The sequence below is a fragment of the Arctopsyche grandis genome, chromosome 9, assembly GCF_051622035.1.
Source record: "Arctopsyche grandis isolate Sample6627 chromosome 9, ASM5162203v2, whole genome shotgun sequence".
Lineage (NCBI taxonomy): Eukaryota > Metazoa > Arthropoda > Insecta > Trichoptera > Hydropsychidae > Arctopsyche > Arctopsyche grandis.
The window spans coordinates 17,108,178-17,130,767 of NC_135363.1; the positions used below are offsets into that span (position 1 = coordinate 17,108,178).

The 22,590-nt window shown below is 33.1% G+C and overlaps 2 protein-coding genes across 2 annotated transcripts in view; one reads left to right on the forward strand and one right to left on the reverse strand.

The window, feature by feature from the left end:
• LOC143916944 (uncharacterized) overlaps positions 1 to 3,233 on the forward strand; it is an 83,971-nt gene extending 80,738 nt beyond the window's left edge. The window contains exon 4 of the mRNA XM_077438249.1: positions 1,773 to 3,233. Coding sequence (XP_077294375.1) covers positions 1,784 to 2,716 — 933 coding nt within the window. The 5' untranslated portion in view covers positions 1,773 to 1,783 and the 3' untranslated portion in view covers positions 2,717 to 3,233. The remainder of the gene's footprint in view (positions 1 to 1,772) is intronic.
• LOC143916946 (uncharacterized) overlaps positions 1 to 22,590 on the reverse strand; it is a 572,328-nt gene that overhangs the window by 315,058 nt on the left and 234,680 nt on the right. The gene's annotated exons all lie outside the window — the stretch shown is intronic.

A 22,590-nucleotide genomic window follows, 5' to 3' on the forward strand; every position in this document is an offset into this window, starting at 1 on the left:
TTTATCTATGGTATTATATGAGTTATCTTAACGCTTACAAATATGTAAACTACGCACCGTATTTGTTAAAGCTTCGTTAGGCGTATTAAAAGCTCAGTCTTTAAACAATTTCTCCTTTCTCTATTTTAACAATATCAACTATGGACTATTTGAATACGAGGTGTTATTGTCCGAGTAAGTAATGTCATAAATATAAGACCAGTTGAATTTATCATTCGGTAGATTTTCAATTTATACCAACTTAGGTATATTGTATAAATATGGAGCACAATGCTTTCACTATGAGTACAATAGGAAAGCTTAGCACTGCGGATTCACAGTGGTTTTTTGTACTTTCTCATCAAAACTGAATCAATTCAAAACTGAAAAGTCATGTATATATTATTATGTATTTACATATGTTTGTACAACTACATACATTTATAATAGAAACATAACATAGGAGGATTTGTTATAGAACTTAAACATGGAAAATTTAAAATTAATGTATGTGAATAAATTTACAAACCTTTTTTAGATTTGTTGAAACCCTCGTCCTATTTTTAAAACTTATGCTGAATTCTACTTATTAAGTTAAAATATATAATTCAACTAGAAAAATATAAAAATATAAAACCCCCCAGGCCTTCGTCCCGGCGGCCCCCCCACCGCCTCCCGTCCCCCGTCCCCATGTCGTCATGGAAATTTTGACTTGTTTTCGAAGTTCCCAACCAATTTCCAACCAACAATATTTACATACAAATTTCTCTTTCGAAATTATATATTAGATTTATTTAAGCAGTTCTTAGCTGAATTTAAACCTATGTACGGTTTGAAGCAATTAAAACCTACATATGTATGTATATATATATTACAGTCAAAGTGTACATTCCATTCGTTCACTTGTTTGATCATACACGAACCAATCTGGTGAATTATACATACGTAGATATTGTATGCAAAAGAACAAATTGACAAACAAACTACATAGTTTGTCCATACACAAACTATTAGGCATAATTTAAGTATTCTTAATATTTTGTCCCATCCTTTATGCACATACATATATGCCAACTCTGAGTTGCAATATTTTAAAAATTAGCGGAAATGAGAAATATAGCAGCGTTTTAATGTGATATCCATGGGATTTCTCGTTTTGACATCTCAAAGGTTTTGACAGTTCAAAAGTTTTGACACCGAAAATTTTCATGCAACACCTGGTGAGTCTATTTGAAGATACACAGCTTTTGACTATGTATGAACAAAATAGTATGTTCAGGAACTAACCAGAGTGAAAGCTTGTACTGTAACATATAAAGTAGCGAAATATTTTTCAAATTTACAAAATTTTATTTTTATTTTGAAAACCATTAAGAATATGTATAAGAATATAAAAAAAATAATGAATTATTTATTTCATTGAAAATTGTCGATTTTCAAAACCCTAGCCAAATCCAAACACTCGAAATACTACATAATTACAAATACATAATCAATTTTCGGTATTGCACCCTCTGTAGTATTTCATCAAAGCTTTCTACAAAATTTATCAAATTTAATATGAAATGACCGTAATAAATGAAATTTTTGTCAATTCCAACGATTTTCACGAAACAAATGTGTCATATAAGATGATGGTTACTAAAAAGATACTTGAAGGGTGAAATAAATTAATAACATCAACTTTGGTATTTTCATTTTTGCATAAAATACCGAGTTAGGGTGGACATTTGAACACTTTGGCTCCCAATAATCTTTACTAGATAATAACTATTGATTTATTTTGTTTATAGGAGCTGTTCCCATGAGCCAGGCGGCCAGTGCGCTGCCCGCCATGCGAGAGAAGGACCACTCCCCGCGCAAGATGGTGTCCGGGCGATCGTCCCCGCGCGCCGGCGCCCCTGCAGCCACAGCCTGCGCCCTCATGGTGCGTCGCCCCCATGACATTAACTGTGAACCAGCGCCCCTCCTCTCTCCAGCAGTATCACCTGCACATGCGCCCCCACCAGACGAACCCCTAGACCTCCGCGTCGACCGCAAGAAGCTCTCCTTGTTGCTGATAAGGCGACGGATCGAAGACGAAAACCAGAACCTAATTCTACGATCGCCATCCCCTGACAAACAAGATGATATGACCGACGATCGCTCCATCATGACGCCGCCTAGAGGCCTCTTCGTGCCACCGCCCCTACACCCAGCTGTCTTAGAAGCTGTGCGACGATTACCAGTCTCCTTATATCCACCTTTCCCTCCAAGATATCCATTCTGTCCTATAGGCGCACCGCCTACACCTCCGACACAACCTCCTCAACAACTCCCGAACAGACCGCGCGACAGATACGCGTGCAAGTTCTGTGGGAAAGTGTTCCCTAGAAGCGCCAACTTGACGCGGCATCTCCGCACGCACACCGGAGAACAACCCTACAGATGCAAGTACTGTGAAAGGTCGTTTTCAATATCGAGTAACCTACAGCGTCACGTACGCAACATTCATAATAAAGAAAAACCGTTCAAGTGCGCTCTGTGCGAAAGGTGTTTCGGGCAGCAGACCAATCTTGACAGGCATCTGAGGAAGCACGAAGCTGAAGGAGCCGCCATAGGAGTTGGTCAGGCGTCAGCCAGAACTACTAGATTACCACCTGATGAGTGTTATTTCGAAGAGATTCGTTCATTTATGGGTAAAGTTACTGCGGCTAGGCTGGCACGCCCTTCGGCCAGTCCACCAGACAATACTTAACCCGCGTGTGTACTTTTAGCCTCTGTGACCCACCATCTCCGGGAAATCCGGATTTTTTCCTGATCGATATTGTGCATACGGATTTTTCATTCGAGCTAAGATATTAATTAATTATACGTTAAATAAAAAAAACCCTAATCGTATCTACCGAAATCGTTCATCGACTTGATGTGAGAAAGTTACCTTTTTTTGTGTTTAAAATATATATGTATGTGTTATAAACGAATGTAAAGAAATAAATAAGATTGTATTTATTTACGCCGGTCTGTAAATGTACTTTCCTTATTTGATCTCATCAATGAAAGTGACATATTTAAGAAGCCCTTTTATAAAAAAAAGCGAGAAAATTACGATCATAAATAAAAAAATACATCTTTGTAAATAAAAATGTTCAATGTCGAACGATAAAAATTATAATTTGTGTATTTTACGATTGTTATATATTTTTAAGCCACCCTATGAATAATACATTAGTACTTTTGTTTTGTCGAATCAATAACACAATTTACCAAATTTCAAAATACCAAGACTTGTTTCAACGCGTACTTATGAATGTATGTATGTACATATATGCAAAAATATTTTTTAATATATATTAATATAAATGAGCTCTTCCATTTCCTGATTTTAAATGATGATAGTATAATATGTAATTAACCAATATATGTACATTTCAAAAATTGTAAAATGTGCATAGTCAGTCATTTGTATATAATTTTTATGAATAAGTTTAAAATTATAGTGTGATTCTGACTATTCGTAAATATCTAATATTTTCTTTTAATTTTTTTTTTTTTTGTTATAAGACGAATACGTCGAATGTCTCGAATGAAAAATCTACTAGCGATAGATACAATTTTTCCTATTTGAGAGCACCGTAGTTCTTAAGTGTAATTATGTCTTCTTGATAAATAAAATTAAATCTCTTATCCTTACAACTACCTAGTAGCGAATTCCAGTTAAGACCGGAAACGACAAAAATGTACGTAACAAATAACTATTAAGTATATTGTATAATAATCCTACCTATTTAAATATGTAAGATTTTTTTGTATAAAGAGAAAGTTATTAGATATTTTTTATACCTTGTATAAATATAAGATAAAGCCTTTAAAAGTGAAACGTTTGTTACCAACTACTATTAATTTTTAAGTAATTAAATATAAAATCATTTATACAAAATATAGAGAGAAATTTATATGAACCAATAAATGTTGCAACATCAAAAACTTTGTTTTACTATATAACAATTACAATATTATAAAATATGCCAATTATTTTAATTTTTTAAGAAAAATGACAGGAAATAATTACAGTATCCGTCGCTCTTATTATGGTAATTGTTTATTGGTTTTAAAACACACATTTTTATTTCGCTCGCAATAATAACATGCATACGTGATTTATTGAAAATTTCACATCAAACCTTACAACGAGTTTTATCATTACTGGGATCGATTTTCCGAGAAAATATTGAGAGCCTGAAACGCGTAAGTACAGCAATATTGAATTTCGTCAAGGTTTAAACATCGACATTATTTATTATTAATAAGGCAAATTCAATCGTCGACGTTTCTTTAAAAGGCAATCATATGCGATTACAATAAAAACTGCCATTACTTTAACAACGGCTCTTACGTACCGACCAATGAATGCTGCGATATGAAAAGACATCCAGCAAGAATTGCGCAACAGCAGTAAATAGCGTTATCACAACCAGTAAATGTATAGGTATTTTACCGCTAGTAATTGGAGCACAATACTCACTATCCGCAGAACTGCTTCATACTCTTAATAAGTGGTAGCAAACAGTTGGCAGCTATGGAAGACCACGCCCAAAGACTACATATCACGTGCATTTTTTTTAATTGAATAAGAACATAGTCCAAATAAAGCGAACACGTCGGCGATATTATACAGGGAAACTTACATTTACATCGTGCAAAATTGAAAAAAGGTTGTCGGTGTCTGCGAGTGCAATCGATCGATCGTATCTCGGCATCTGCTGATTCGTTATCAACCTCGCCCCGATCGCTCTTTACTTAATGGTATACCCATAATAATTACCTAATACGCGGACACACCACGTAACAGTGGTTGTTACATTAATTTCAAATGTTTCCTTTTTGTCGACAACGTCACGACCTGACAATATCCGATTGTTTGATACAAAATAAATAAATAATAAACTAAATCACTTGTGCGGAACGTTACGCATTGCTCAGACAATCATACACTCACTTTCGATGACCCAAAATTATATCAAAAACAAATACACCCAACTTTAAATTTGTTACCTAATCAACAACTATTTTTCAATTGACAAATAGCTTAAAAATTCCACTCTACTCTAAAAATAATTGACAAGATGCTGTAGATGCTCATATATCAAAGAAAACTCCCTTATGATTATTCATAAGCTATAATTTATACACACATTGAAAATCTATTATGTAATGTTTTGAGCTTTTTTAAATATAAGTAATTAACCTAAATTAAACAAATTTTGAATCAGAAAAAATAAAAATGAATGCTCATCTTTTTTAAATTCAATTATTTATAGGAATTGAAACAAATTTAGTACACGAAATATTAATTTAATCCTATCGTATAAAAATATTGTGCGATTTATCACATCTTATCACAAAAAAACGGCAAGACTCAAAAAATAGCCTCCAATCGATATTCAATAATTCTATCAATATATTGGCGTGAAAAGGTAAGTATAATGAACAAACAGACATTCAATAGTAGCTGCATATACGAAGCTGAACATTAATAATTCATGATATTACATACATAGATGAAGACGTCGAAAACGGTCATCGTCAATTAGCCGCTTCGACACAACAAACGATATTTAAATATTCTTGTTCCGCTTTCGTCGACTATGTCTCAAAGCGATGGCGACTTTAAACCATCTCACCATGGTATAAAATGAGCCGTTGGGGGGGAAAGCCCTGACAAATGTCACGATCGCTTTGAATAACGACCAGGATAATTCTGAATTATCGACCATTGAACGGTCGTGTAATGCGATACGACGACGCGACGCGCGGCGCGAAACGTCGATTTCATTGTTTGCATATTCATCACCGGGACCGGAATATAAACCAGCTTGAGCTGCCCTGCCCTTCTTCAAGGGATTGGTAGGTACATACGTACGTATATCCTCTCCGAGATAGATCCAGAGATGATTTACGCTCGACGTGTGACGCCGTTTTCACGAACGGACGGCTCGAATGATCGATCGGGATGAAGGATGCATCGAAGGGAAACTCGATCTTACATACATAGATATACAATGTAATTGCGAAATATGCTATCCACTTATGTCGTAAAATACAATGTATTTCAACGGCAGTTGAGTTGGAAAGCGATGGTTTTCTTTGATTTTCCGTTGCAAATGGATCATAAGATGCATTACATGTATTGTGTATGCATATGTATAACGCCATCTTCATTAATTTGTGTATTATATGTATTATCCACTATTGGATTGAAGTTTTGTCTAACTCTTTGAGATACTATATCAAGAAACTTTCATTAATTCAATTCGACACGTTTACCTCGATTTGACTGTTTTTCGTGCATTCGATCTACCTCGTTTTCTTTTTAATACATTTTAAATAAATCCTTATTCCTGTTTAATTTTTCTATCGGGATTCAACTTTAATACTAAAAATCAAAATAATTTCAAAGATGGAACCAAAATCAATACAACTTGCTACGAATTTGTTTAATAAAGTCCTTGAAAAAATATTTTTCCATCGTACTTCTTCTACTTATTTGGAATAAAAAGGAGAGCAATGATTAATGTGACTAGGATATAGAAAATTTTTAAATTTAATATTGGAATGTATCTCAATTGAACTAAATATTATACCTACATATAAATATTGATAGACAGTAAAGGTGCATACACACGGAGTGGCACGTTTTTTTGTAGTACGACACTTTTTTCTTAGATAATTTTGTATATGTAAAAAAAATGCTAGCATTGAGATCCAGGGCTAAACTCACGCCCCTGGAGTGTTTTGTTGACATTTTATCCTTGGCCAATCCATTTTGACCACCATATTTGAAGAAATGAGGAAAAAATTATCGAAATAATAAGATCATACAAATAATTAATCAATGGCATAAAGATACACCCATCACAGCTGGAAACCACGAGCACCTCCATTATATATGACTCGGTGTGTTTTTTACCATTACTGATACAGATTTTATTGACTTCTAAAATTGTATCGCCAATATTTACATTACAATACTTTTCTGTATATATGTTCATAGGTACATATGTATATATGTTTATACATACATACATATACATATGTAGGTATTATTTTATAAATTAATTTGATGAAATTTAATTTAGCTTTAATTCTCATGCAAAAGCTTTTATACAACAAAATAAATGAGAAGACTGAGTTTACATAACAGTCCACTACGATTTTAAGCATTGTAAATTCGCAAGGCAAAGTAACGTAACGAGCGAATCGTTAACTTGATAAGAGAGCGATATTTACAACGCATCGAAAAAGGTATTAAAAAATCGAAAAACCATTATATTTGGCTCGTCGACTTTTTGTCGGACGTGATCTGATTATAATCCGTTGCAGATTATGTATAATTAATGGTCCCTAAATGGTAGAAACAGGATAAAGACACGCTCTTCAATATATCTCCGATCGAACGGGGGAGTGAGGGGCGATCGAAACCCGTTCGCCAACACACTTTGCCTATTTTAATTATTGGGTTGATCGGACCCGATGGTTTACTCGTGATAGCTGATAGCTTGTCGGCTGTTAACGACTCAATGAATTTGCTCTGTGACTTATTTAGAGTGTGTGGTCGAGGCACGCAAACGCCCAAACCCATCGCGAGCCATTTTCCTCGATCGATATATACGATATAGTAGGTTGACGTGCTTTTTGCACGGCGAAACTGCTATGGATGTGTTGCATCATAAGTGTCTAGTAGTATCGATTACCTAAGAAAATCTTTTGAATACAATCTACCTATACTTACAAACACGACGATAGGCGACCAGTGGATGGAAGATGGTCTCACCAGTGCATAAGATAAATAGATACGATTTTATCTTTATTGCGTAAATATAAAAGCGATGTAAAATTAACATTCTGTTTGAAATATTCTAGATTTAAGTATGTTTTAAACGAGCACTGAATATATTAATTCAACATTTCATAGTTTATAAATTATTGACATTCAGCTTTTCATTTGACGTCCAAAAATCTATATAATATTATTAGGAAGGAAAAGACGTGATAGAAAATAACTTATATTATGCAATATCAATAAGCGAAGTACATACTTATGATATACGTACATCATTTTTAAGATCTCCAATGATGGACTATTCAATTATTATTATCCAACCAATCCAATTATCTAACCATTCAATCGCTCGCTTCAACAGGACGAAGCTATATCTTCAAAGTTCAGTCTGAAGCAATACATAATAATGATGGTTTGCTAGAAAAATATGCCTCCCCCTTTTGCTCCTCCACACCATCAAACACGACTACTAGTTAAAGACTGCCTTTCTTTCTTTCGTGTCCAAACATAGATATATAATACACATAGATGGGCCCTGACGTGTGATTTTGGTCGGAGATCTTGTCTTCACTAACTGAGGGGTGCGGGGGGTTTAACTAGCGGGGAAGTTGGGAAAAAAAGGTTTTTTCCCTACGACGCAGCGGTACCTATCTACCTACTGAGAGAAACTGTGCATGCGCCATATATTTTGCATGCGCCAAAAGGGAGACCAGTATAAAGCGTGAGGGCGGATCAAGTGTATTATACATCAATGTGTCCAAACAATTGATAAATTCACTTAATCTTGTGCAGAATTATTGAACAGATTATACTGAAAAATCAAAGAATTTTAGTCTCTATTTATTTCTATTTATAGTCTTAATGGTGCAGGTTTCTGCTAAGTAAATATAGGTGGAGGTAATCAAAATCCTTGCAACAGTTTGAAAATGTTAGAGATGTGCTTTAAGCTTTTAAAACGTCAAATAAAATGGTGACTTTTACCTTATCTGTATAAGTGCATATTATAGATAGAATATGCAAAGTATTTTCACATGAATAGTTGTTCTGATAACATTCCAAATGCAACTTTGATGATGTGCTCGGATGGCTTGCGACAAGTTGTCGGGTATTCCTCGCGCTTCTCTTTCCGGCATTCCTACAGATCCGGTTCGCATTGGTCTGGTTTTGCGGTTCGTTACATTAAGTCACTTCTGTCGTTGGGACAAAAAAGCAAAAGTTTCTTAATTTCATTTTTGATTCGATGCAAAAAACAACTGGATTATTTAACTCGCATCGTGTGCGACAAAGAAAAACGACTACATGCATTGTATTCACACGACTTTCAATATTGCCATATATATTATATGTACCTATGTATGTACATATGTATGTAAGCAGAGCCATCTAAGCAAATATCATCTGGATATTAACCGACCTATGATATGTGGTGGAAAATATGTAAACAAACGAACACGAATTCGAGACTCTGAAGTGAATTTAAGACGTGAATCATATTATTTTATAAATACAATATAATCGTATATTATTTAATTAAAAAAAAGTATTATATCAAAACAAAAGATAAATTTTATTCGATAAAATCCTCTTTCTTTTGTTTGTGCGTAATTTACGGAATTAATATTGTTTTCGTATATTAATTTGATTCCTATTATGTACGTTTTGATAACATGTGTATGTCCGACTTTTTCATGCATGCTTTATGGTAATGTTACTCTCAAATGGGTACTTTTCAAGTTAGATAGTCTTAGATTGTAATAGATAAGCAAGGGTTGGCAATCAATGCAAATCGAAGGCAAACGGTGCAACATTGATATCGAGCGACGTTCCACAGCCTCATATCGCAACCGCAGTGGTCTCTAGATCAATCATACAGCGCAAGATGTCGAGAACCAGAGCAGACGACAGTGTTGCGCAACAGCGGCCGGGCCCGCCCGTCGCTCATTAAAAAAGAAATGACCGAGACTGGTTCAATAAAGAAAAAACACACATACACGTACACATCGAAGAAACTAGATCAGTATTTCGTAACGGCTAGAACACAGATCGCTCTTCGATCTGCGAAACATCTGTCGGCCGCCCGCCGGGGGTGGAGGCCGCACTGATCTTATCTGACCAACGATGCTGAGGTCTATGGAGCACGCGACCGCGCCACAAACTGCGCCACACGGTGGCATTTGAGAACTATCGCTCTTTACGTTCCATTACCGTGACAATAAGGATTTAAGTCTATTATACAAAGTAAAGTCATCCCTGAATATCCATATTATATTAACTAACATTAAATTTGGACACTTGAAGTATTGTATAGCTACGTTGTCGATACAAGCATATATAAATATGTACATACATATATAGTGGTGATCATTTTGGCGAAAAATTTTCACTTTATTGATTAGCCAATAAGTCCTTACAAGTGTTTTAGAAGAAATTAGCATTGTCAAATATTTTTGATTCAAGCTTAAAATCTAAAAAAAATTGTAATCATATTCTTAAATAATTATATAATGTTCTACGTATGGAACTTAGGGTACATTGAAGGCAGCGAACGTTGAAATTTGGAAATAGCTTAAGTTGGAAAAGACGTTACGTATCATGAAAAGTTTATTAGAAAAAGCCAATCAAAGTTTTGTGTTTGAAAGCACATAGAAAATGACACGGAGACGCGCCGATACTGTCTTTTGGGGTATGCGACATAATTTCAATTTTTTTCATATCTTAGCAATGTGAAAAAACATCCAATGTAAAGTTTTTTTAATATGAAAGTATTCCATTTATAAAGTGAATGAAAATAAATAAACTACTGAAGCAGTCCTAAAATCTAAAAAATCCTTCGAAAATCGGTAAAATTTTAATAGGCTTAACGACAGTGCAAAATTCTTTATTCCATTTTTATATTATTTTTATCAAAATCTTCTTGATAGAGAACGTCTTTTCCAACTTAAGCTTTTTCCAAATTCCAAACTTCGTTATTTTCAATCTACCGTAATTTACATACATATATATATATGTATATAATATCAAATACATACATATGTTCAAGGATTATGACGATTTCAGATGCCTAAAGTGGGATGTTTTTATAATAGATTCCAAATGAATGTGAATAATAAGAAAGCAAGTAGAAGACTCGATCAAATTGACTAAAATCCAAAAAAATGTGATCGCTCCAGTATATCTACATATGTACTTATGTAACTGAAGCTTAATGATCATTCATTTGGTGGTAAATAAAAAAAAATCCAACGGTAAGAAAATGAACTTACTCTGAATGTACAATCTTATTAGTGGTAAAGTAAGGATCGTGACTTTTTTTTACACGTTTATAAGCCTTTCTTAGATAAATCAACACAGTACTTTTAAAATGTCTTCTAAAAATATAATATAATATTATCAATTAAAATATGTAATTGTATGCGAGTATTCTCAAATATGCACATTTAAATACCTGCATATAGTTTTTAGACATAATTATATTAAAAATTATACATATTTGCAACACAATACTTACTATATTGAATATAAATGAATCGAAAAATTTTCTAATTTATTAAATTTCGTAATACCATTGTCTTTAAAATACAATAATATTACATGAAGCAAGTGAGTGCAGCGTTCAAAATAGACAACTAAATAATAATACATTTTTATTTCCAATGACGTCTATTCGAAATAATGTCGTTTATTAGACACGTGCATATAGAATCAATACGCGAGTTCATCAATCAATTTTATAATAAACATAATATTATTTATATGACTGACAGTTGTCGAAGGAATTCGAAATATTATGTGTACATTCAGAAACATTGATTTATGAATTGAATGAATCGATTGAATGCTAATTCAAAAAAAAAACATTATACTTGAATATTAAAATAATCGTTTTAATACCTACTATTAAAAAAGCGTACCTTCTATTTAATATGTCAATATTTTTGATCTACTGTAAATGTTGCACCTTACGCTAAAAACAGTTCATTTGAATATATGTACATAAAATATATGTATGTATTTAAAAAAAAATTTTTAAATACATGTATGTATTTAAAAAAAATATCACCCGTCACATTTAATCGACCTCGTCGCAGAATCGAGATCAAATCTTCAACTTTTTTCGCGTAAGGCAAATTCGTCGCCTATTGAGACGAAGATCTGAAAGGACGTCGTCGGTGACTCGAATGACGAAAACACCAAAATGACTGTCGTAATTACACGCCGAAACGTGCAATTTTACAAATTCCCGCAATTACGCGTCGGAATTCGGCGCGGGCGACCACCGAGCTCGACTTTCACTGGACAGTTTCAGAAGCACTGGTGCGACACGCACAGCATCAATCGACGCCCGATTTAGTAGTGTCAAAGCGTCGTTAATTAGCGTCGCCTATTCGAGATGCGTCTGGTGTCGGACGAGTTTCCCAACTGTCGGTCCAATTTTCGCCGCTTTCCACATGGACATCGTTTGGAAAAAGTTGCCACATAGAAGATTCTTTTATCCGCAACGTAACAAGTGCGTAAAAGGTGCAAAAACGAGATATATAGGCTAACTTCCATATACTCTAAACAACAATCAGAGCATTCCGTAATCGAATTCGAATAAATCGTACTAATGATCAGACGCAAACTCATCAATAGTCACACATTGTAAATATGCCGTTATGTTTCATATGTTGCATAACATTTTACTTTTTCCTATTCCAAGAAGTCATACTTCGTCGAACATCTCAATAGCATTGCTGCGAATTATTGTCAACCTTTTGATATAATAGCATATATGAGCCGTTATATTTAGAGCCGAATGGCTCCCATTCCAAGACCTATTCGACTTCTTAATAAAATCGTTGCTAGCGGGACTGAATGTGATATTTTCCAAGTTAGTGAGCGTAAATTGTCAGATATTACTCTAACCCATTTATCTGGTAGTCTGCGCTCATCATTGTTTTCATGATTGATTTATGAGTGGAATTTTGATTTAGTCTCTTCCATTTGGGCCTCACAGTGATGTTTTGTATTTGCAGTTAGTTCTTATTTATTGGAACTGGCTGTAGGTGCAAGGCATTCCTTTTGTTATATTTTATATTTGATATTTTTAGGTATCTGCTATTATAATTGCTATTATTTTTTATGATTATATATAAATGTATTATACTTTATTATATATATATATATATATATATATATATATATATATATATATATATATATATATATATATATATATATATATATACATACGTATGTTTATATTTATTTTTATTTCTCTCTTTTCTTTTATAAGACATTCCCTTCTTTGTTGTTTTTTTTATAATTTGTAATTATTATTATTATTAGTTGTTTGTGTATACATATATATGTTTTGTTTTTGTTATGTCTAATTTCTTTAGTTATTATTTTGTTTCTTTTCTTTTCTGTTATATTTTTGACCATTGTGGCGGATTAGGAATTCCTGTAATGCTACAATTGTCCAAACTTTAAATAAATAAATAAATATTTGAAAGTGGCCAAAGTCTTCTCTTCTTCATTACGAGAAATATTTCGCAGAACTTTAAATATAATTTTAATATAAAAATACTAGTGGCCTGTAATGCGTTTATTCTGAAAATATCGAATTATAAGAAGTAATAGCAATTCGCGAATAAAGTCAAACAGAAATAGTGTTTTTAGAACTGAAATTGGACTTCTGTCACTTTCAAATATAACGGCTATATGTATAGGTATAAATGTAGCCCTATATTTCATTAACATAACATATAAAGGCTATAGTGTAGTAATTTAATGGGAAAGGAGAACATTTATAATTATTATGTATGTAGTACAACCAAACTCATGCAAATACATTCAATCAAACTCATGCAAAATACATATGTACATTCAATCACGCGTTCCTCACTTTTCCACTTAATGTCTGATTTAATATATAATTAAAAAAAATTGGATCAATTATTTCAAAATAAGTATCAAATACTACAGAAAAGAATTATGTATGTACATTCCTATATGTAGAACATTTCAATTGTCATTTTATTTCAATTATTCAAAATTGAGATAACGTCTGCGTGCAGAGCGTTCGGCGAGCAAAAAAATTGATTGATCGATCGCTTGCAGTATTATTTTTGCGCTTCGCCTTTCAAAACGATATAAATTTCGCGCGAAACCATATTTTAGCGATCGTTACGGTTTAATGGCGTTGTGTCGTTTTAAAGATCAACGCGCAAGTGTTAATATATATTCTATAATATAATACAAGCGTTACGCGAATATAAATCAAGCATTTGAAAACGTATACATAACTTACGATCATATATCGTCCTGTCGCCTCAAATACGTATTATATAAATTTTATTTCACACATTGCCCGCATTTTTTGATTTAATTAAATTTTATGCCATCAAAGAATATTTTTAATTAATATAAATAATATATTAGAGTTGTTTTTCATTATATAAAATCAATTAAATGTTGATCAATTTCGTTCCAGAACTAAGCGGGTTTTAATGTTTCCCGTGCGTTGATGTTTCCATATATTAACTATAAAAATATTATATTATATTTAATACATACATACATACATCCATACGTATTTCATTTATCTAAAAAAAATCTATAATATACGAGATGAGAGTCAGATATAAAACTTTTTTTTTCCGATTTACATGTCCTCCTCGGGACATTCTGCGCATTTCTTCTTCCTTATTCCCTAGCTTGTGGGTGAAATGTTCATTGGCAATGAGATATAAAAAATAACTACATATATTTTAAAATATAGTGATAAAAAAATAGCCCGGATATTGTTTACATTTTTACGTATTGTAATAATTTCAACTTCAATTCGGCGCCTGTTGATAAATAAAAATACACATAAATCACTTTCACTTATATTCCTTATACGAAAGATTTCAATTGCCCGAACTTTGCACGAGTATTTTGTCTCAGTTTTTCAGAAATTCGAGACACAAGACCACATATCAAAGTCAACAACGGCAGACGATTTTGGACCCTATCATTAAACACGTATAAGGACTCGGAGAGAATAAAAAAAAATAATTCACTTCATTACCGACGATCGGCGAGCACTCCATATTCAAGTCACATCTTCAATTTACGCCAGCAACGAGTCGCTTTTCTCCGAGCGACCCGCCCGTAGAAGTCTACTTTTACTGACTTTTCGGTCAGCCGTAATCTCTCTTTAACAATAGGCAATAAATTTTAATTCGTCTGCTTCGATATCGCTCATAAATATACGAAAATCGATTAAATACACAATTTTCAAAATGCGCCATATTTTTCTAGGTGAAATACCAAATGAATATTTATATTAGATTTAAAAAACGAGGCATTCGGTCTTTTATCTTGTCACCTGAAGGTGTTAGCTTTTATGTCACATATCACGATGGACCGAGAGACGTCCGATTGGAAAAAAATTAATTCCAAAGCTGACCCATTACGTCTTATATATAACGACGTCGTAAAAATAGGTTCGTTAAGTTTCTAATTTTAAAACGGTTTTTGCATCAAACGTTCGTAAATCACAACAGCACGTCAACACCGGGAGTGCACATCTATCACACGCCTTTCGTATCGACCAGCGAGATAAAAAATTGTGTCTAAAATATATAATCAACTTACCAAATCTATTTAAAACACTTTTCTTAATTTATTCGTTTATCACTGTCTATACTAAAGATTTTTTTCTACCGAAACCAACGCTATAATCGTAGATCACAAATTTATATACTACATACCTACCGACAACAACGACGAACGAACGATGATAGTATCTAGAGAGCATCGAAAACTTGTATTCGCTAATTAGATTTTAAATAAACAAAGAATGTATCATTGATACGTTGATCACATCTAAAAGCAATGGTGAATTTTTTTACCATTTATAACAACACCCACACGCGACTTTATCTATATAGACACCTAGTATCGAGAATAACAGTACGCAAAAAAGTGTGATATTTTAATATTTTTTGTTTCAAAAGTGAATAGGAATCATTCCTTTCGAACTATATACATATTAGCATAAATAGATCAGAAAACTTGTTGACTTCCTGAATGAAAAAATTGCCAAATAATTTTAAAAACACTCCGAATGGTGTCTATTTGTCAACTCCAAACATGGCATAAGCTTGTTCGAAATTCAATTCCACATAAACCATAGTTTTGTATGGTATTCATGAATATACATACATATTTATTTATGTATTTAAATTAAGTTTGGACCATTGTAGCATAACACGAGTCCCTAATGTTCTTAATGATCGAAAAAATACAGAAAGACGATAAAAATAAAACTATATACATATATGTATATGTATACATAGAGAAAAATACATTTAGACAATCATAAAAAAAACAGTAGCATTATAATAATAGCAGATAAAGTAAAAATATCATATGTATGTACATATACATATATGACTAGCATCAGTAACGAAAATAAGTGTAAAACCTAAATGTAAATAAATTTTATTTTCACTATGCTTAGTTGTTATTTCATTCATGCTGATTTTTAAATTTTTATGCTATGAATTGAATTTATCTATTGTTTGTCTGAATTTATCTATTGCATGCTATGAATTCATCTATTGTTTGTTTGGATTTCAGCTAATACGTACATAATTTGTGAGCAAAAAAAATATTTCATTACTAATTCAGCTATGTTTTTAATTTTTTTTTAATTCTACGTCCTTATCACGAAAGCGTACGGTGTTATACAATGTGCAAAAAATATCGCGATAACATCGATCATGTTAAAAAGTTATACATTGTGAAATCGTCACTGCGTGCGACCATTACTCGAGAAATACATACACACACACGCGCGTACTCTTAGGCGCGCTTATACGCCTTTACAGATTTATCTCAAAGGTAATTGATTGTCCGTGAAGAGGTAATAAAGTGGGAGATTCATTGACAGGCAATCGATCGCCATTATCAATGCTCGTCGTTGGTAAAAGAAACGCGATGGACGCCCACGCGCGTGAATACCTTCATACGCCGAATGCGATCTAATAAAGTAATTCGACGTATTATTGCATTAATAAAATGCCCAATATATGCGAGCCCAAGATTCCGCATTGTTTACGACCTGACACAATAATATTATTATCGGTTCACAAACCACCCACGATCCAAGAAAATTTGTCCCAAATTAGGTATACTATTATTATTGTACATACATTGTGATTTAATTTCCATTGAATTACTAAGTAAAAGCTGATTTTACATTTCAATATGTAAAATGTTAATAAAATATTGCAATATATAGGTATATGTTTGTTATTGCACGTTCACTGTTCATATTGATTTTAAAACTCTATTTTAAATCTATGATTAGAAAGATAATTCATTTCTCGCTTTTAGATATGCATGTGCAGACAATGTTTAATAGACACATCATTAAATTCTATTTTACGATAGCATATCTTATATTTATTGATTAAATTCATAACGGGAGTAAAAGTTAGAGAGAGTTTCAAATAATTATGCTGTCGTTCAAATTATTAGGGCTCTGATTTCGAAAGACTAAACATAATTTTAGTACTTACATATACATTGTACGTTGTATATAATTGCATACATAAATGTAATTGTTTTCATGTACATATTTATTGTTTAATAGAAATACAACAAAAATTGGACGTCTGGTATATGAAAGAATAAAATATAATAGATAGATGGATATATATATATATATATATATATATATATATATATATATATATATATATATATATATATATGCATGCATATACTTACAATTAGAATTTGCTTTAACTTAAGTGACTAATCACAGATATGTATATTATAGTTTTTTTTACAAATCTTTTACTTTCGATAATTATATATAGATTGCATACAAATGTATATAATTTTCCAATAATATTTTTTAATACGAAAATATCATTATTATACAATATATGAACATGCATACATATGTACAATATGAAGATACATATGTACATACGTACTCGTAAATATCTCATATTAATATTCTCAATCAACTTAAGCGCACACTTCCTTTTGCAAAAGACACGTTGCATGATTTGAAATTAATTTTATCGTTCATAAGTAGATATTATATACTATGTATACTCGGTAATTATATTTATAAGAGCGCCAATAGCGATCGTTAAGCGTGCGTTTGTGGACAACATTTTTCCATCGCAAAGCAAACCAGATGATCCACATAGAAGCGAAAAAACACGTCATTAACATTTTTTACGATTTGGAAAAAAAATGCCAACGCTCCCATTAGGCCGTCATTCGATTGCGCAAAATCATATTTCCAAAACGAGCGACGTTTCCTTATATAATTAATTAGCCCCGCGGCGTTGATTAGAAGCACCGCTCTTTATTTATTAGGCAGGTAGGTATTTGAGTTTCAAGCCACTCTTACATACATAAATGTACTCCATATACAAATTGGAAGTCCATAATGCATCGAAAACAAATTTCGAATGACGCATATTAAGCGTAGGATCAAAATTGATCAAAATATAGATCGATGACTCGTGGAAAATTACATTGCATATAATTTAAATTGTAACTGTGCACAGCTCTATCTTATCTGTAGGCAAGCTGATGAACGTCCATCCAAAAAGAATTTATAGCTTAAAAAAAATCATTATTAAAACTGAATCAGTCACACTTCTAACCATACAAATATTATTTATAAGTATATTTTTTGCATCGATGATTTCGCAATAGTTCGTATTGCAAGATCACTTCTGATTTGGCAAAATCAGATCAGAGGCTGTCGCATAACATTAACAGGTCCGATTCGAGAAATCTTTAATGAAGGAGGAAGGTGTACACGAGACAGCGGTAATCAAACTTTTTTTATGTCTCGCCTCTTGAGACACACAGAAGACAAGCTCACCTCGAACTTACGTAACAAGACAAAGAAGATTTAAGCGATGTGCTGTGTTTAATATATGCATCGGACAAAAATTAAAAACAAAAAAAATGTTAATTTACATTCCCGTATGTTTGCGTCTCGAACTGGATCAGCGATGTTACTTACAATTTATAGCGAACAATAGTCGGGGAAAAAAATAAATTTATTTGCTTAACGACACTATGTGTTTTATAACAACTTTTCGTTTGGCCGACTCGGGTTTTTTTTTGTATCATTTAAAATCGAATTTCATTAACGTCCTTTTTATATACTATTTACATTTGCCGTTTCAATATAACGCCTCGTCATTGTCATAACAAGCCGTTTAATTAAAACCAATCGTGTCTATTAAAGTAATGTTTTGATTTTTATTGTTGATACTTAAATTAAATTTTCTTATAAACACTCTTATTACAAAAAAAATTATATACATACGTACTGTATAAACACATTAAGTAAAAAATTGGGCGTTTGGATTATGTTAAAAAAAATTATGGAATTTGATTTATTAAGTCAAAAAAATGATTTAGGTCACAAAATAGAGAGCTTCAAACCTCTCAATTTTCTCAAAACAAGGGTTTTTGACTTAAAACTTTCTACCAGTATACCGACGGTATATTATACATAATGTTGTATTAAATTTATTTTAAATTTACGCTATATGAACTTTTTAGCATTCGCAAATAATACATACAATTATTGCCGTACAATGTAATAATACATATAAAAAGCAATTAAAACTTTAACAATCTATGTAAGTGATTTATGGAAAATGTAATCACTTTTACTATATTCATATATAAATACATATATTATGATTTATAAACCATAATATATGTATTTATATGTAGGCGTGGGGAGTGTTAAGACATTTAAATGGCAATGTTCACATACATTGTTAGAAGAACGGACAAAGTGTAGACGAAAGTAGATCTTGAATGATACCTACTCCAGAGAATGTAGAAAGGAGCAAGAAAGGTACAAGGGAGATGGGCGGATGAAATAATATAAATGTGCGGGATGAGATGGATGAGCGATTTCTGGTGATCCCATTGCATTGTATGGAATCGAGACAAGGACGCTAAAAAATATAGAAATGGACATTCTATGGACCGCAAGACGCACGAACATGTTCATCCTCAAAAAGCTGGTAGTTTCAGAGAGACTCTTTACAACCTGTAGAAAAAGTAGTGTTACGTAAGGGTGGGTTCAGGATACAAATGAAAGGCCAAAGTCGCTTCACAGCATTTATTTAACGAATCAGGAGGTCCACACGTAACCACCGCTCACTCCAGAATTCTTTATAAAGGACAAGTTGCCCAGCATAGCATCCCCGATCCGTACGTGTCTATTGTCTAGGTACGTAAGTCTACACGCACTCACCCCGTTCTGTGACAAACCTAGCGTATCCTTTGTTCGGGCACTTACTGAGTCCCGTTAGCCTAATCCGGGGTCTCTATTGTTCACCCACGAATGCACTTAAACAGTGGATACTCTCTCGCATGTTCCCACGTTACAGTATTCTTTCCTATTTTAGCCATATCGCTAGGATGGATGTGGAGAGTCTAGAGAAGCTGGTAGTCACAGTAAAACTAGAGGAAAGGCTAGCAAGAGGTTGGTCTACCAAAATACTGTCAGTAGAAATAAATAAAATAATATTGTCAGTATTAAAGATCTGACAGAATCTTCCCTAAACACTGCTTTTAGCTTGGACACAGGACTGGGAGGAGTGGAGGCGGATATAAATGACCGCTACGCTCAGCATTGAGCAAACGAGAAAAAGTAAGAGAATGCTGAAAAAAAATATTTTGAATCTATGAAAGACAACAATCAATACAAAAATAATCACTGTTTTATTGTTTTGTAAGCATAAAGTTTCATTGGCAATCAAGTTGCTGTCTCAGAATAGCCGCTACGGTAGGAAAATCGATATAATGGTTGGTACAACCACGTAAGACGAATTGTTAACAAATCTATCAATTTGTCTTCAGATCAGCACTGATAATTCCTTAAAAATATACTAATATTTTTCGAATTTGAAACTGTTGAAGTCATTTTGAGATCGTGCAAGCTCGGATATAAAATAAAAAAAAACATCTAAAAACCACGTGGCTTCTGTAATAATGGGCATATACACAATATGGCGAAGGTTGTCGGTTGTGCGAGCGGGTAATTTGTCTTCCGCGTAACATCGGCATACGTGCAACCGAAGATAATGGATAAAGAAGATCGGCCAGATCGCTCCCAATAAATTAAACACCTCGCAACAGATATTCGAAACGAGCGGAATGGCTTTCATGGCGACCGACCTGTGTCTCCGCGAGTGATTAATCGCTTCGAGTCGCTTCGGTTAAATATTAAGTAAATGAATTCGCTCGAGATTTACCATTCAGGCAAGTACTTATGAATGTACTTATTCGGTAGCGACACATTCGTTACCGCGTATTAATTGACGTGTATTATTTTTACGACCAAGTGCGACACGTGTGTGTGAGTGTGTGTGTGCTTCGATTAACCCTTCGGCTACCGGTTGAAATATCGTCGGGTAATTACGATCAACGATCATATTTTTCATCGCAATCAATTGACTCTTTCAACAGGTACGACTTCTATAAAAAATGTTTCAACCCAATCTGTTGAGTGTCTTGGGATATAATAGAATGCAAAAAATATAATAATATATGTATATAAAAACGGACTGTCGGTAAATATGTATGTATATATATTTGTATATAAATATTTGACAGACGATCAACCAGTATGGGGAACCAATCACAGCCGAGTAATCGAGACGCTGGGAAGCGTGGTAGTGGGGAAATGGGGGAGGGGGGGGTGTCGAGCGCACTCGCATTCGTGCCGGGAACGCCGGACGTGTCGGGGGCGCAGAGGCGTAGACCCCGAAGGCGTCGGGGGCGCAGGGAGGCGAAGCCCCCAGGGCGTCGGTAATGCACAAAATGTACCATTTCGTAATTCGTAATTTCTAATTCGTGCATCAATTTTTTTCCGAAACCAGCCGTTTCGCTTTCGATTCTGGATTCTAGAGGTGCATACACACACATTCATTCATAATTTCGAACGGATTAGATTGCTAAGTCTATAATGTGCCACTTTTTATTACGATTATTATTACGTGCGCGTGCGCCTATAAATTACCTTACATTATATACTTATATATAACATATAACTTTATTTTTCTCGTGTTTCAATTCCTTTTCGAAACCACCCATTGAAATCAACGGGCACAACACTAGTTATAAATAAAAGGAAACCCACATACATGTCTTTATATATTTATATGGGGAAGTTACAATTACGAACAACCTAAAATTCTGAAAAAAAATTACGACGGAACGATACACATTTCAGTAAATGAAATTTAGTTTCAATTTGATAAAACTACACACACATATATTAATTAAAAACCATTAAAACATGATCAGGCTTCTATACAACTTACTACTAAATACAAATCAGTCAAAATCTCGAATTCGAATGTTCACAAGATCACAAAACTTATTCTATTGTTACTACGTACATACATTCATACATACATATGTATGTACATACATAGATAAAGTAAAATTTCTATCGATTAAATGCTAATTTCTCATAATATGCTCACAGTTATTTTGTGTTTTGATTAATTGCATTTGGAGTATGACTTTATCTGTTACATAATATTTGTATATTATGCGTTTTTTTGGAATTTTGAAAGTCACGTGTGCTGTTTTTGTTTATAGAATTGATATTGAAATAAAAGTATATGTTTTTTTTCTTAAATATATAGATTAAATTTATAATTATTCAACGTATGCACATATGTATTTGCAAAAAGGCAAGATTTGTCAAGCGATTTTTTTTGTATTAAGAATTTTTAATGAAA